General features: G+C 39.0%; 1 protein-coding gene across 2 annotated transcripts in view; it reads right to left on the reverse strand.

Moving 5' to 3' along the window:
* Nucleotides 1-1,160: 1,160 nt before the first annotated feature.
* nfatc3a (nuclear factor of activated T cells 3a) overlaps nt 1,161-15,587 on the reverse strand; it is a 60,102-nt gene continuing 45,675 nt past the window's right edge. For both annotated transcript variants that reach the window (XM_043244047.1, XM_043244048.1), the window contains exons 9-10: nt 13,831-14,847; nt 1,161-3,919 (exon numbers count right to left, since the gene is read on the reverse strand). In XM_043244047.1, coding sequence (XP_043099982.1) covers nt 3,840-3,919; nt 13,831-14,847 — 1,097 coding nt within the window. In that variant the 3' untranslated portion in view covers nt 1,161-3,839. The remainder of the gene's footprint in view (nt 3,920-13,830; nt 14,848-15,587) is intronic.

Below are 15,587 nucleotides of genomic sequence, written 5' to 3' on the forward strand. Positions count from 1 at the left end.
AACCGCTGTTTAAAAGGAATCATTTTGTTCAACTTCTACTGAACTCCTTCTGTCTCTAGAGCCTAAATGTTACACATGAACACACACACATTGTTTCGGTGGTGGATGCTGTCAGTTCAAACATTTCGCCTGGATGTGGCCGGTTCACTTTCACATTCATCAGAAGCAGAACTGACTGATATAAAGGTTAAACAAAACTCTGAAAAACATGATTTCAGTGACCTCCGCTAATGAAGTAAATATGTGGAGAATATTTCATAAAGACGCTTCAGACGTCAAGCTTATCGGAACACAAAACTGATTAATTATAACGATCAGGTCCTTTTAATCGACTGAAATGCACTCAGCAGTGAAAAAACTCACGTCGATAAAAGCGCGAGCGGCCTGAGACAAGTACTGAACTGTAGTTATTTCCGCCGCTTTATACGCTTTGAACGGTTAAATACAATCTTGTGTCAAAATGCCCGTCTTTGAAAGTAGACTCGTAAACACAATAATATAGCTCTTAAAGTTCTTATGAATTTTTGAAAATGACTTTCATGAAGTAACACGGCTCTAAGTGAATGAAAACATCCTGCTGAGTTTTAAATGAGTGCACCGTATATAAAGCTGCTGTTAAAGTGAAGCATTAGCATGTTGTCCGCCCTCTCGTCGGTCTGAATGAAATTCATTCTTTGCCACTATGGGCCGCTTTTGGAGCGATAAAACCTCTCAAACGCTGGTTTAAATTAAATCAACCAATCACCGGACGGGTTTGGGAAAATCATTTGTTGAACAAATTATGTTTTTTTCCACCTGATATGCATGTCATCCTGCTGACACGAGTGGTATTGCCCACCCTTAGCTATTCATGTTCTGTGAAGTACTCATTTTAGCCACATAGAGCTGTAATACTTGATTAATGCTTGAAACTATTTTTTCCTTGTTAAATCAATAATTCATAATTTTATAAGTCATTATAGAAAAATCTTAATAGTAAATAATATAGAAACCTTAGGTACTAACATGCACTTTTTTAGAGTACTATTAAATGATTTACCTTCAAGGGATACCATTTAAAATAAAGTAGAGCGATGTACATTTTAGCCCATTCACTAAACATTTCATTCTTGATGTTTATCATAACCCAGAACACAATGACACGCTCCGACACGAAGAGAGACATTTGGGTATTTATTCTTTTTATTGATGATACACTACCTCAGAAGAGCCTATGCCGCACGGTGTTCCCTTTGAATAATTTCAAAAAGCACTGCAGTCTTAAAAATTACAAAATGTTAAATACAAAATGTACATGAAACGACAATACAAGGCTCCGTAAACATCAACTGAACCTGTACTTTTATTTTACAAACCATCCAAGCTACCCAAACTTTAGGAATGACATCCATTTCAAAGTATCAAAAATAGAGTTCTGGTGTTTGCGTTGTTGACTGGATGTAAAATGGGAACACATTGTTCGATCTTTGGTTTCTAGAGAATGAAAATAGGTGCTTATCTAGGGACCCTGCTTCATCCCAGAACTCCCCCTGTCTTTATTTATTTTTCTTTGTTTGCGTGTTTTTTTGTCTTGATTCTGAAAAAAAAAAAAAAAAAAACAACAACCACTAAACCTAAATCAAACCCAAACCTTATGACACACGTTCTCTAAAATTGCATTTTAACACAAGTTAAGGCTTTCCTACCGTATATTTGATAGTTTTAAATTAAATAGTCAAAAGTGGCATTGAAAACACCTGTCACTATATGTTTACATACAATAAAATATATATACTTACTGTATAGACGCAAGAGTAACAAACAAACCTGCTTTTTGTATGTTTGAAAATATCACACCATCGTATCGTCTGTCCTTGCATAGCCTAATGTATCAGTGTGCTTTTACACCATTCAAATTCTAAGAGGTTTTAAAAGATACAAAACAAATATCTACAATTCATTGGATACAAACCGACATAAGTACATACTCACAAAACCATTAAGACGCTTGCTCTATGCATGAACAGACACATCTTGACACACGCATCTTTTGTCTGGCATACTACCCTACGAAGAAGCATCTCTACAGCATCTAATCTAGAGGCATCAAGGTTTTGTCTTGTTTTTGTTTTTTTTTGTGTTTTTTTTTACATTTTTCTTAAAGGCAGAAGGCAGGTTTATAGTGCATAGCATAGTTTTGTCTTTTTCAAACATAATTAACAGTCGTGGTTACAGCTGTATGTCTCAAAGACTCCAAAACAACAGGAAAACCCCAACATCTCAAATTAAATTGTGCCAGTTTTCATGGAGGAAAATTGTTGTAAGAGAACAATTAACTTTCCAGATTTAAATTTAAGGCGAGGAGCCAATAGAAGCTTGTAGATGTGTGTCTGCTCTACCGCTGAGCGGAGTAGACGGAGCAAACCTGCTCCCTGCACTACCTGTTTTTGTACAGAGAGCAAATTGTGCGCTATAATTATCTAAGATGGGTTGAGCAGTTTGGAATCTGGTTTAGATTGTAACCTTTTTTTTCCCCCCAGAATGCAGTGGGGATACAAACCGAGAGTGGCTTTCTTTCGAGTCACTCAATTGTAACAGATAGCCTACATGCTGATTGTCAGGTTGCAACATTTTTGGGCAAAAAAACCTAAACAAACAAAAAAAAAACCCAACCAATTTAATATGGTTTCCCTGACACCAAGCCAACGTTTTTTTTTTTTGTTAGTTTTTTTAAAATTGTCTAATGCAATTGTTTATGCATAATTGTTTCTCTAATCAAAGGCACAAAGCGAGTTTCAGCATAGTCAACATATTATGTCTGAGTTCAATGCACGTGAAGCCCATACATATATATATATATGAGCACTATTATCTCCAGACCTTTTGGTCTACGGTCATGAGTTCATCTTTCCCATGCAACTATACAAAACACGCATGTAATCTTTAGAGTCTGCTAACAATTCACTTGACTTTTAAAGCACAGCACTGTCAAAGTAAGAATGAACCAACACAGTTCACAGCACTCCAGAACAAAAGACGAAGCTCGGCTACTTTCTAAGTATAAAACGCACACAATGGATTCAGCCGTGTCCTCCTCATCTTCAAAAAAAAAAAGGAAAGAAGAAAAAAAGCTAATAGAAATTCTCAGCGGAAAGCCTGTTCACAATCACAGCTACTACATAAGGCATTTGTTCAACCTGAAGAGGAAACGGGCCAATCATTAAACAGATTATCTACAGCTCAGAAAGGTCACTAGACATGTGGAATGTTGCATATTGTTACTACAGACTCAGTGCAGCGCCCGAGGGCCCGTCCTCTAGGGGGCAGCACTGGGAGAATGTGTACTGAAAAAGGCGGCGTTTGCGCTGGTAAGGAGGCGTGACGTGGGCACGCGGCACGCTCGGAGCACCCCTCGGCTGTCCCACTAAAGCCACCGTAGAACCGCTGCTGTGTACTGCATACTCCGGTCAGGGGTGAGGGTGCTCGACTGCATAGCTAGCCAATCTGCGAGCTACAAATAATAATACATCATGCCGTCAGAGAGCCCTGAATTAATGGTTTCATTTCCAGGAGAACGACACACGCTCGACCGCGTCTGTGCTCGTGTATAGTACACCTGATTTTGTGTGCATGCATACAGTGTATACCCCCAGCTCTCCCGGCTGTTATCGTTTACAGCCTCGGTGTTTGTGAATCTAGGAGGAGGAATAATGGTCGCTCAAATTGCTTCCGGATCCACGCTGGGAAGCGCTGTTTTTGGACTGTCGAAGGCTGGCGCTGGCTTTTGGGTGGATTTTCGTCGCCCGGCTCTGGAGTCCTGCGGAGATTCTGTCTGAGAGTCTGACGTGGCTTGGTGTGGGCTAGGACTGACTGTGTGCAGCTGGCGAGCCCCCATGAGCCTCTGGGGCCTGAGACATGTCTCTGCCTATGATCTCATTCACTGAAACACACAAAAAGAGGCATCACTGCGATTGTTTAGGAGAAGGACTGGTGTACTGTTCAAAAGGCTTTGATCGATCAGATTTTTTTTTTTTTTAAACCAAGGCTGCATTTATTTGATTAAAAATACCATAATATCAGTAGCATAGCAAAAAAAATGAAAATTATATATAATTTATTATAAGTAATTTATTCCTATGAATAATGTCAAAGGAATTCTAAGAAGTCATGACTACAGTCTTCAGTTTTGTTGAACATTTTTTCCAGGATGCTTTAATGACTATAAAGCTCAGAAGAACAGCATTTATTTGAAATATTTTATAATCGTACACATATCTTCAATGTCACTTTTGATACATTTTATGTGTCCTTACTGATTAATATATGTGAGCCTGGACCACAAAACCTCATAAGTGTCAATTTTTCCAAATTGAGATTCACACATGCTCAATAAATCAGCTTTCCATTGATGTATGATTTATTATGATATGACCAGATACATTTGACAATCTGGAATCTGAGGGTGCAAAAAAAAAAAAATGATAACAGAATAAAAAAAATACTGTGAAAATCACCTTCAAAGTACTCCAAAAGAAGTTCTTAGCAATGCAAATTACTGATCAAATGTTATGTTTTAACAAAATATCTTCATGGAACATGGACATGGCTTAATATCCTAATGATTTAAAAGAAAAATATGTCATTTTCACCCATACAATGTGTAACAAATATACCCCAGTGACTTAAGACCAAAGGTCCAGGGTCACATATTTATATATTAAAAAAACTAAAAAAAAGGATTGCTGACCCTAAACATTAGTGTGGGCTTTCATATCAAGAATTAAATTTTAAAAATCCAAAAAAAAAAAAAAAAAAAAAAAAAAATCAGTTACTGTATTTAGCCATTGAAGGGCAGTGTTGAGCTGTATAAAGTCGAGTTTAGACATCCTCTTCAAGGGCTGATGGAAATGAAAGGCAGACTGAAGGGGATGCAAAATTTAAAAAAAAAGTATGTGACCACTTAGGAAAAACACATGCATGATTGTGCGTCTGTAAGCATGAGGATGTAAATTCTGACAGAAGCAGTCTCACCAAGATGACCACAACACACAGGCTATAAAAACCATCCACTGCTTCTTTAAATACGAGGCTTTGGTGCAGGCAGTTGCATCAGTTCATTATGAGTTTAATGGCCTTTGACTACATTTCCTTTAGCCGGCTGGCTTGGGCTTTTAGCGCACTATGAAAGGCCTGTATAAAATTGATCCATTGTTAAAACACATGTTCTATATCCCAGAAGGCAAAGGAGCAAGTGCGGTAATTACTTTAGCAGGCTGGGAGACTGATGTTAAGCAAAAAGCCAAAGTTTTTTAACAGGTCGTCCCAGCAGAGTTCTGATTAATGCTGTGAAATTATGACTGATTCTCCACATGCTTTATTGGATAGAGGTTTTTCTCAACACTACAGAAAGAGTGTGATATCAGTCAACGACAATCATGCTAGAAAGTTCATCCTATTAAAAAAAAAAAGAGGGAGAACTAGGGCAAAGACGGATCCTCACTTTGTGAAAAAAAAAAAATGTGTTCCTTAGAAGAGACGGTGGGTTTTGACACACACTCGACGTAACATTCAATCACCAGATTTCCAAGCTTGTCATCGGAGTAAAAAAACCACATCTATACAAGGTGATGACAAATCGTAGGGTAAAGCAGATAAGCAGATAAACAGGTCTGACTGTTGAAGAGGGCCTCAGGTATGCTATTTTTTATACAGGTACCTGCCTCTGCAAGCGAGTTAATAATCCCTGCATTCCTCATCCAGACAACCCATGACTGACTGGGATGGACCACATTTTCCAAAATAACTAAAAAAAAAAGGGAGCGCAGTCAAAGTAAACAAATTTGTCCATAAACAGGATTAAAGCTAAGCTTCTTTTTTTTAAACCAGCGTCAGTAGATGTATATAATAGCTTATACAGTCATTTGTTAACAAGACATCAAAAGCCAGAGAGCTAGACCCAGTGCTAAAAATAGTATTAAAGGTAAATGAAAGAATACGTTTAAATGTGAAATACGGCACCACATAAAGGACTGTGCTGATCTACTCTGTAATTCAAAATAACAATCATCTCCTTAAAACATTTACACAACGCTCGAGTCACAAGTCAATGCTACTGATCTTTATGATGCTTTAAACTTGCTTCTTTGGTGTTTAAAACAATCTAAATGTCAGGACTAACTATGGTGCTGTTAAGCGTGTATTTAAGTGTTTCTTAAACTATTATTAATGTCTATTGGGGTTTTGTTTGCATTTCGTGTTAGCCACAGTATACTTGTCAATTGTTACTTTGTCTGTTCGAAGTTTAGGGTTGTTTTGGTACATTTCTTATGTGGTTGATGTTATTATTTGTGATGGTTTTGTGTGCAAAATGTTGCATGTGTGTGTGTGTGTGTGTGCTATATTTCAAATGCCCAGCCACTGTCACAGATCATCCTGTTGGCGTAGGCGGCTCTTCCTCTTGCATGAACACACTTCACACATGCAGACCTGCTCTGGGCTGATTGTGAGTTCTGCTCTAAAACCCACTCAGTGCGCTGTCTGCTTCTCTCGCCACACAAACAATCTAACAATCTCACACACACACACACACACACACACACACACACACACACACTGCACTACCTTACTCACACACACACACAATAGAAAACTGATAGAAATAACAAAACATTTGAAATTATTTAAAGTCAATGGCAGAACATCTTGAAAACTTTTTCTACAACTGTCAAAGGTGTTTAAGATGGGATGAGCTTTATTTGATGTTGTAAAAAAGAATAGATGAATGCAAACTAAAGCTAGGGTAAACAAGCGTTAAAAAAAAAAAAAACACTTTCGTTGAAAAGTGTTTGAAGCCATAATAAGGAAAAATAGGGCTAAAAGCAAAAATGGTTGATTTAAGCTACTGTCATGAAGCATTAAAAATGCACACAAAAACATCTGCTAAAGACAAAAATAAGCAAACAGCAAATTAAAAAAAAAAGAAGTATGCCAGTATTTTTAGCACAGCACAGTCAGTCAATAAATACAGACAGCTATTTAATCAGCGTCTGTGGTGCGCATGTGGTATTGGCAGATTTTTAAGGGTGCCGATTTTCTGAAAAGACTAATATGTCGTCTGCCATGGTATTTACTCTGCTTTGAAGAGGACTTTCTTATTTTAAAACCTTATTTTCCTGTCTCCTCCTGAATCAAAAGCTTTCTTTTCTGACTTTTTCCATTTTTGCGTGACACACTGTAGTTTTTCACATTACTTCAAACACACACATGCATGCTGCAGTTTCAATGCAAACTCTCTCTGCTCAATGTTTGGACCAGTTTGAAAGCAAGTCATCTCAGGACAGCCAAAACTCTGGCTGCAGAGGGTATAAACCTCATAAGCGGTCATTAAACTCATTAGAGTCGCTAACTGTCCAAATTCCAAAGCACAAATCTCAACAACACATTAAGGGAGCGAGTGTCTGAAGGGGAGCTGTCGATATTAGCGACGCATCTGACTCAGTTAAATACGGGAAGTTACTGTGCAATATATCGCAATATAGCTGCAACTGAGTTGAGAGGTTTCAACATCATCTTTCCCCACATGTAAGAAAGCATGATTCATCTCGATCTCTTTCGCATAACGCTTGAGAGTCTCAGCGTAGAGTCTTTAAATAGGGGATCCTCTTTGGATGAGTGGAAGGGGCCATCCCTCATTAACATATAATATACTGGTTCTGAGGCTGAAAGCTCGCCGACAGCAAAACTTTGAACTGGGGGTAAATGATATTGTTTGACGGTGCTTCCCCCGAGACGGTGAATCACTGGACTAGCCACTGCACTGGCTGACCGATAATGGAGGCATCATTTGAGAAGGGCTACGTACTGGGTCAGATATATTATCTTTTAACTTGCATGAAATATTTTTTATACGTTTATGAACGACAGCTAGCTTTACTTTTACTTGAGCTAATTTTAAAAGCAGTTTAAACAGTGCATGACTTACGCGTTCATTTCGACTGTATTACTAAAAATAAAATCCTGTAAACCAACATTTTAAACTGCATATACATACATATCTTTGCTACTGTGAAAGCAGTGAATGTGTTGTGTTATGATGGAAAGTATTATAGTAGGTAAGACTGACCTCATCAGTCAGAGCAACTGATAGCAAACACCCGTTTCCATTTAGGAAAAAAAAAGTCAGATGTTTAAATGAACTGATCTGTAACTTCAAAAGTACAGAGCGTGAAATGTGAAATCTAGTGCATATTTGGGACATGGGCAATGAGAGCGTGTTCCCCTCAACCCCTTATAACTTTGGCAGCGGTATACAGAAATCTGCACAGCAAATCTTACTTTTTAAACAACTCTAAAAAAAAGAGAGTGCAAAAAGAACGAGACATATGAAGTGGCTGAGAAAGCACAAGGGAGCAGTCAAATTGATCAGTGAATCATATTGTGGATTCCCCATCTAAAGAGTCAGTATGTGATTCATCCCCATTTTCTTTGACCGGAGGCCTCGGCAACCTTTAACTAGTTTAGTCACTGGCTTTAACAATCAGCACAGCATAGCCATGGGGCAAAACAGAAATGCAGGTGCTGTAAAAACGTAACTGTTTTAACATCTGACCCATGGAGAGAAATTTTTTCAGTTATGGAAAACAAATAAATATTTAGAAGGAGCTCATCAAGTGAAACCAAAACAGTAAATCACCGCAGATGAATAAAAAAGTTAGAAAGAAGCATGTTTTTACAGCAAAAATGACAAGGATTAAAATCCACATTACTCAGGTCTCCCTCCTCCACTCAAACACATTTTTTGTGCTATAACCAGATTCAAAATAGAACTCTGAATCAATAATTTAGAGATACAAAAGGAGATGAACATAAGAGAATTTTCCCCACAAAACAAATAAATGCAAACTTTTAATTATGCCATTTAATTATCCCCCAAATAGAATTATTTGTATTTTAACCATTAAAACTGACATCTTTATACAAATCAACTCACAAATAAGCAGAGACACCAGCTGGATGATATATTCAAGAACAGCTTTTATATATATATATATATATATATATATATATATATATATATATATATATATGAGAGAGAGAGAGAGAGAGAGAGAGAGAGAGAGAGAGCAGCGCTACAAGCAATTTGTCAAAAAAAAGATCAAACAAACAATAATAATGAACTTAATCTTAAAGGGATATTTCACTCCAAAATAAAAATGCTGGTATCATTTACTCTGTTACCTATTTTTCATTCAGTGGAACAAAAATCTATTTTGAAGAAAGTTGGCAACCAAACAGTTTTAAAAAATAACATGGGAAAACCTCTGCAAAAAGAGTTAACAAGAGTACTACATAAACCAAAAATAAATACATAAAACAGAAAGAGAACAGAAATTTGTCCCAGCACCCAAAATATACACATAACAAGGTGAAAATGCCACGACAGAGAACAAACAAGTCTGAGCTGGAGTTTCCTGGTCAGAGAGTGAACCCTTGTCACATTAATTCCCAAGGATCTTTGCACCACGCCACATCTCTGCCGCCAAACACCACAGCAATGCAAACTGGACTGACCACAACGCCGCTGCCTGTCTGTGCCAAGACCTCAAAATTACGTTCCTGACACTGTAATTGTATGGAAAGATGACACAAAACCAGGTTTCCACTGCTTTTAGAAGAGTTCGTTGATTGTGTTTAATGAGCAGGCAGCTTTGGGCCCGGAGCTGTGTTTTTTCCCTTCCACGCTCTCTTTTTCCCTCAGAGATGAGAGAAGTTGTATTATTAATTTGACACAGTCATTTACCACTGGCTAAAGACTACAGACCTGGAATATGTTACACGTTGGAAGTTTCCGTACCCACAAACGGAAAGAAGGAAACAGACACAAACAGACGGATGAGGGCAGAACATTATATAAGGAGTGGTACAGAAAACACTTTTGTCATACAATTGACAAATGTAACTGTTACTTTGGTGAATTCCAAAAAACAACTCCTCATCCCTTAAGAAACAGAGTGACAAAAGATATAAGCTCTAGGACATAAAGTGTGTGTGTGTGTGTACAGTACGACAGGGATACAAGACCCGAAGACAGCAGGCTTTGCCTATTATTAACCCAGATCAGTGCACTCACGCCGGGGTGGCAGCTGCACACAGACATCTACGAGAACAAAAGAGCACAAGCAACACGACTGCATACACATCTCAAACACAGACCTCTGGGAAGACATTAATTAAACACAATTGACACGAAAAAGAGCAGAAAGAAGAGATGAGACAAGAGAAAAGAGACCTAGTCTCCTGTAAGTATTGACACACACTGCTCCGTCTGTTCAGTATGAGGGAACCGATCCAAACTCATCAGGAAAATATGGCAACCAAACTCCTTATGCTCGTCTAACACACACACACACACACACACACACACACACACACACACACACACACATACGGCTCACTCAGCACATAAGCAGTCTACACTTAATCACAGATATCATGTTGTGAGATAAATGCATTGGTACATGTAGATTTCTCAAATGAAAATAGTCTATTAACATTTGTTTTGCATCTCCTACGTTCTAGTCCTTCTTTGACCTTTCTGTTTGAGAGTGTGTGTGTTTGTGACAATTCCCTGTTTTTTTGTCTTCCATCTGTCAGTCTGTCTGTAGCCCCTCCCCAGCACCACCTGCAAAGAGTCTTTGACATCACCTGTGCCATCTGTTCTCTCTCACACACACACACACACACACACACACGGCATTACGAACACTATTATTATTTGCCCATGAAAAACCCAAAACAGTACCAGCCCTTAAATATTAGCTTTATATAAATAAACTTTAATCCACCCAGTGGCGACACCAGCTCTACGCAGACCTGAAAAAAAAACAACAAGACCGGAATATCAAGTGGGATTCCCGCCTACCGCAAACTGCTAGTCAGCACAATTACAACCAGTTTAACCCGAATCCAAAAACGGCTTTGCAAGTGCTATTTGTAAACAAACACAGGGTTTTACGCTAAATTATCATCTGAATTCACACAGAAATCACACAACTTCCAGAATGCACTGCTACTGACAACCACTGAATTCTGCTGAAAAGTGATTCATCAAATGGAACTGAAGCATCTGGGGCCATAAAAGTGCCAGGAAAGTGTGATTAAGAACTGCAGAGTCTGACTGATACATCAACTTACATTTAAATCTAGTGAAACTCTCAGCCAGCTGCAGAGCTCTTACAGTTAACCATAATGAGCGATTCATGGCTCTTTATGAACAGACGCCAGATAAAAGAGAGCAAGAGAAAAACCTTTAAGTTTATACTTAAAAGCAATAAACAATAAGGATAATAATAATATTACTGTATGGAATTTTGTAAACAATCAAGAACCATGCACAAATTAATGATTTTTATATATATATATATATATATATATATATATATATATATATATATATATATATATATATATATATATATATATATATATATATATTTGAATTACTCTTGATAAGTGACACTTTTTCTAAATGGTTTTAATAATATCAGTAATTGCAATTCTGTAGTAACAAAGTACTGATAGCTGAAATCATTCAATAAACAAAAATAATATTGATACAAAATAATATTTTATTAAATACACAAAATAATAATGTATAAATACATAAATATATAAATACAAGTCTATGTTTTTCAAATTGTGTTCAGAATGTTTTATTTATTCATTAAGTAGGCCTATCGAAATCCTTTAGCAAACATGCCACACATTTCACTAGTAGTGATAGCTGTATGTTGACGTGAAAGGAGGTTTATGTCACTGACTGGAGCTATGTTCTGTTCTATTTGCAGTTCATTTCTGACCTCCTTAACAACTCACAGTGCTCAAGAACTTCAGTCAGAATGACACAGACCCTATTTATAGGGTGTGCTTTAGGGAGGATACAGTCCCTGGTGAAATCAGTTCAAAACTTCACTTTTAAAAAGGCTCAACTCCCATCACACACTGAATTCAAGAGCATGTCTAATGCTATATGTGAGCAACATGTAAGCAGCGAATACTTGGTGTGGCTGAGCATGCCTACTCTGAAATATTGAGCGTGTATGTGTCTTTTGTTAGTGTGTGATTTGAAATGGTGAATTAGCTTGTGCACATCTGTGAATTAGTATGCAGTTGGCCAAGAGTGTAAATTGTGTGTGTGTGTACACTATAGTGCAGGCAGTTTTAATTACTCACACAAATTCTGCATCCTTCTGGACTCACACTTCACTTCACTTCACTACACTACACACACACACACACACACACACACACACACACACACACACACACACACACACACACACACACACACACACACACACACACACACACAGGCACTTGTCTAATTTGAGTGACTCAAGCTGTTCATTAACTCTGTCTGACTGAACATTTGAATATGTAACTGAAGAACTGCAGAAAGCAGAAGTGACTCCCCGTGGTCACATTCTGGTCCAGGATCCGTATCTTAAAAACATGACAACATTTATGTAATCTGGACTGATGAACTACAGCATTAGTTTGAACCCTTTCAACAGTTCTCCAAAAAAAAAAAAAAAAAAAAAATATATGAATGCACCAGGCTCAAAGTGATACATCCCACAAAGCATTTGGATTTTCAACAATAAATAGCTGAGTTTTGAATAAGGAATCCGTTGTGGTCCGTTGTCTGAACTTACTTTACTCACATAAACACACCATCAGCAGAAAATATCCACATAAACACAGAAGTTGAGAAACAAGCTCTACCACTCTGGTTATGTTCAGAATAAAATACTAGTGTACTGCTTACTGTATGCTGCACAGTGCACACTGAATACAGTATATTTGATATAGTGCATAAGACAAAAATAATAACTTTACTACAATAAAAATTGCTACATACACTACCATTGAAAAATTAAAAGCAGCCTTGTTAAGCAAAAATGGCTTCTTGACATGGTAGTGCACTTTACGTGACATCTGCTTCATTCACCACACTGAAAATAGATGGTCATACTGAGCTCGCTGTATTATGGAGGCATGCTTTATATTCTGTAAGGTATTCTTGCAGTCAACTATCAAATTTAGTAGTTAATTTGAGTATTCTCTGCTAATTATGCATACTACGCACGGTATTCATACTACATAATGCACAAACTGTGATAGAGGAATAATGTACAGTAATATGCCATGCCAGTCTGCACATGCACAGTCTCAGTTTCCCTTCCCCACACTACTGACATTAGGTCTCATAGTTCTACTAAGAAGGATTACCGGTGTAATGAATTTGCCCTGTGTCATGACACTCTTAAGATCTGGGAACTGCCAAACACTGTAATGCCCCAGGCATCTTGTGCATGCAAATTCATTTTAGTAAATGAAGCATTTGCTTGTTTATTTAATATATTCAAACGTTCTTGCTCTACTAGTTCCTCTTATGCAGAACGATCAAATTACTCTAATATCCATAAATGACTTTGTGAATAAAGTGAATAAAAAGGTAATTATTTCAGTGAGTACTACATAACCAGGGGAAAAACCAAAGACTCATGCAATGAAGGTGTGTTCATCATAGCTTAAGTAAATGCGACCTGGAGTTCCCCAGTCAGAAGTGCTAAATTATAAGCTAAGATTTTAGTATATTATATTAAAACAAAGTTTTAGTAAAAAGTTTGAGACGCTTTAAAAATCTTTAATGTAAAGGTGATTTATATCAATATTGCTTTGTCTTGTTGAGGGTCAATTTCTCAAGATTTCACGTTTTCCAAAACTCTGAACTACAAGCTGCAGTGGTCACTTTCAAAAAACATTGTTTAACAAAGAGCAAAGACTCACCATCATCAAGCGTAATATCCTGTAGGCCGATGGTACGGAAGGTGGGCTCCCTATCCTCTGGTTCCTGTTTGATGTTCAGCCTCTCGCTCTGTTGTGTCAATGGGTGAACCAAGGGACCTGAAGGGGACAACCCAGCCAGGACAGGGCTGCTAGCCTGGGGAGAAGGCTGTCCAGAGAGTGCCATGGGCCCCAGGGGGCTGCTGGATGTAGGAGACGGGGAGGTGGGTGAGTGGTAAGGGAGGGAATGGAGTTGGGGGGATGAGGGCCCAGAGTGGGGAGATGACACCATATGAGCAGGAGCACTGGAGGGTGTGGGGCAGGAGGCGGACCGTTGCCCGGCCGGATGGTAAACCAGGGGACGCTGGAGCTGTGGGGCCGTCTGTCCCAGTGTGTGGGTGGGAGACGGGACCTGCCCTGGAGTGGGGCAGTGGTAGCCTAGAGAGTGAAGGTGAGGGGCAGAGTGGGCCATGACCTGGTTACTACCCGTACAGGCTGCATGGTTAGGACTGGAGCCAGGCCCCGGAGGCACTCCAGAGGTGGGTGTCGAAGAAGCCGGTCCATACACCATCCCCAAACCCAGGGAGTGACACCCAGCCGGGTCGGTCTGGAAGGGCATTCGCTCGTATGCCTGTGGGGAGCCCGCAGTCATAGGAAGACTGTGCTGGCCGTTATAGGACATGTTGTGCTGTATGGGTGGGTAAGATGGCCTGGCATTGGCAGCAGGGCCTGGGTGGAAGGGCATCTGGCATTCAGGAGGTGCATTCAGCCCTTGAGCCTGAAGGTGAGGCAGGTGGGGAAGAGTTGGGGAGCCCATTGGGGCGCAGGGGGCCTGGAGAGGATGCAGGCCTGCAGCCAGGCCACGTGGGGAGCTGGACAGAAGGCTGTCTGGTGGGTGGGAGTGCTCTGGGGAGGACAGCGGCTGAGCACAAACCAAACTGGCAGCATGGACCAGAGGCATGGACATGGGCGGCACGGCAGGGGAGTCCAGATCATCCCTATGTTCCTGCTTGACCCGTACTGCAAGGGTGGAGAGAGAAAGAGAGAAATACATGAGTGAAAAAAGAAAAGGAAGAGAAAACTTGAAAGGAAAATTCTGTGAGGAAAAAGCCTGAACAGTAACCATCTTGTTTCACATCTTTGGTACATTTTAGTACAATCAGTACAACATGTATTTTTATTTATACTTCTATTATTATCATATTGAGAGTTGCTGAGATCTCATGACATTACATTAGCATACCAAACTGATTAACCATAATGATATGGCAATTTCTTTTAAAGTTTAATAGAGTCACAGCACTAATGAAGTCCTGTCTCATTTCCAATCTTCAATAAAACTGACAGCAACATTATATGACTACCATATGTTCAGGAATTATGGCCAATACAAAAATTGCACATATTTAATTGAATCAATATTTCCACCAAACTTCTTCTCTTCTCTTCTCTTCTCTTCTCTTCTCTTCTCTTCTCTTCTCTTCTCTTCTCTTCTCTTCTCTTCTCTTCTCTTCTCTTCTCTTCTCTTCTCTTCTCTTCTCTTCTCTTCTCTTCTCTTCTCATGACAATGAGAGTAATAGCAACAGTATTCAGTAACCCATTTCCCGATCTGCCATTTCCCTGGCCTGCATGAGTGGGGGATATTTTTACTTGCCGTGGACTCTAAGAGAGCATATGTTGCCTGCTTGAGTGCCATGTAAACCAGTGCTGAATTTGGGAACTGAAGAATGCTGTCTGCCCTCCAGCATAGCTCCAAATGG

The sequence above is a fragment of the Puntigrus tetrazona genome, chromosome 7 (assembly GCF_018831695.1).
Source record: "Puntigrus tetrazona isolate hp1 chromosome 7, ASM1883169v1, whole genome shotgun sequence".
NCBI lineage: Eukaryota > Metazoa > Chordata > Actinopteri > Cypriniformes > Cyprinidae > Puntigrus > Puntigrus tetrazona.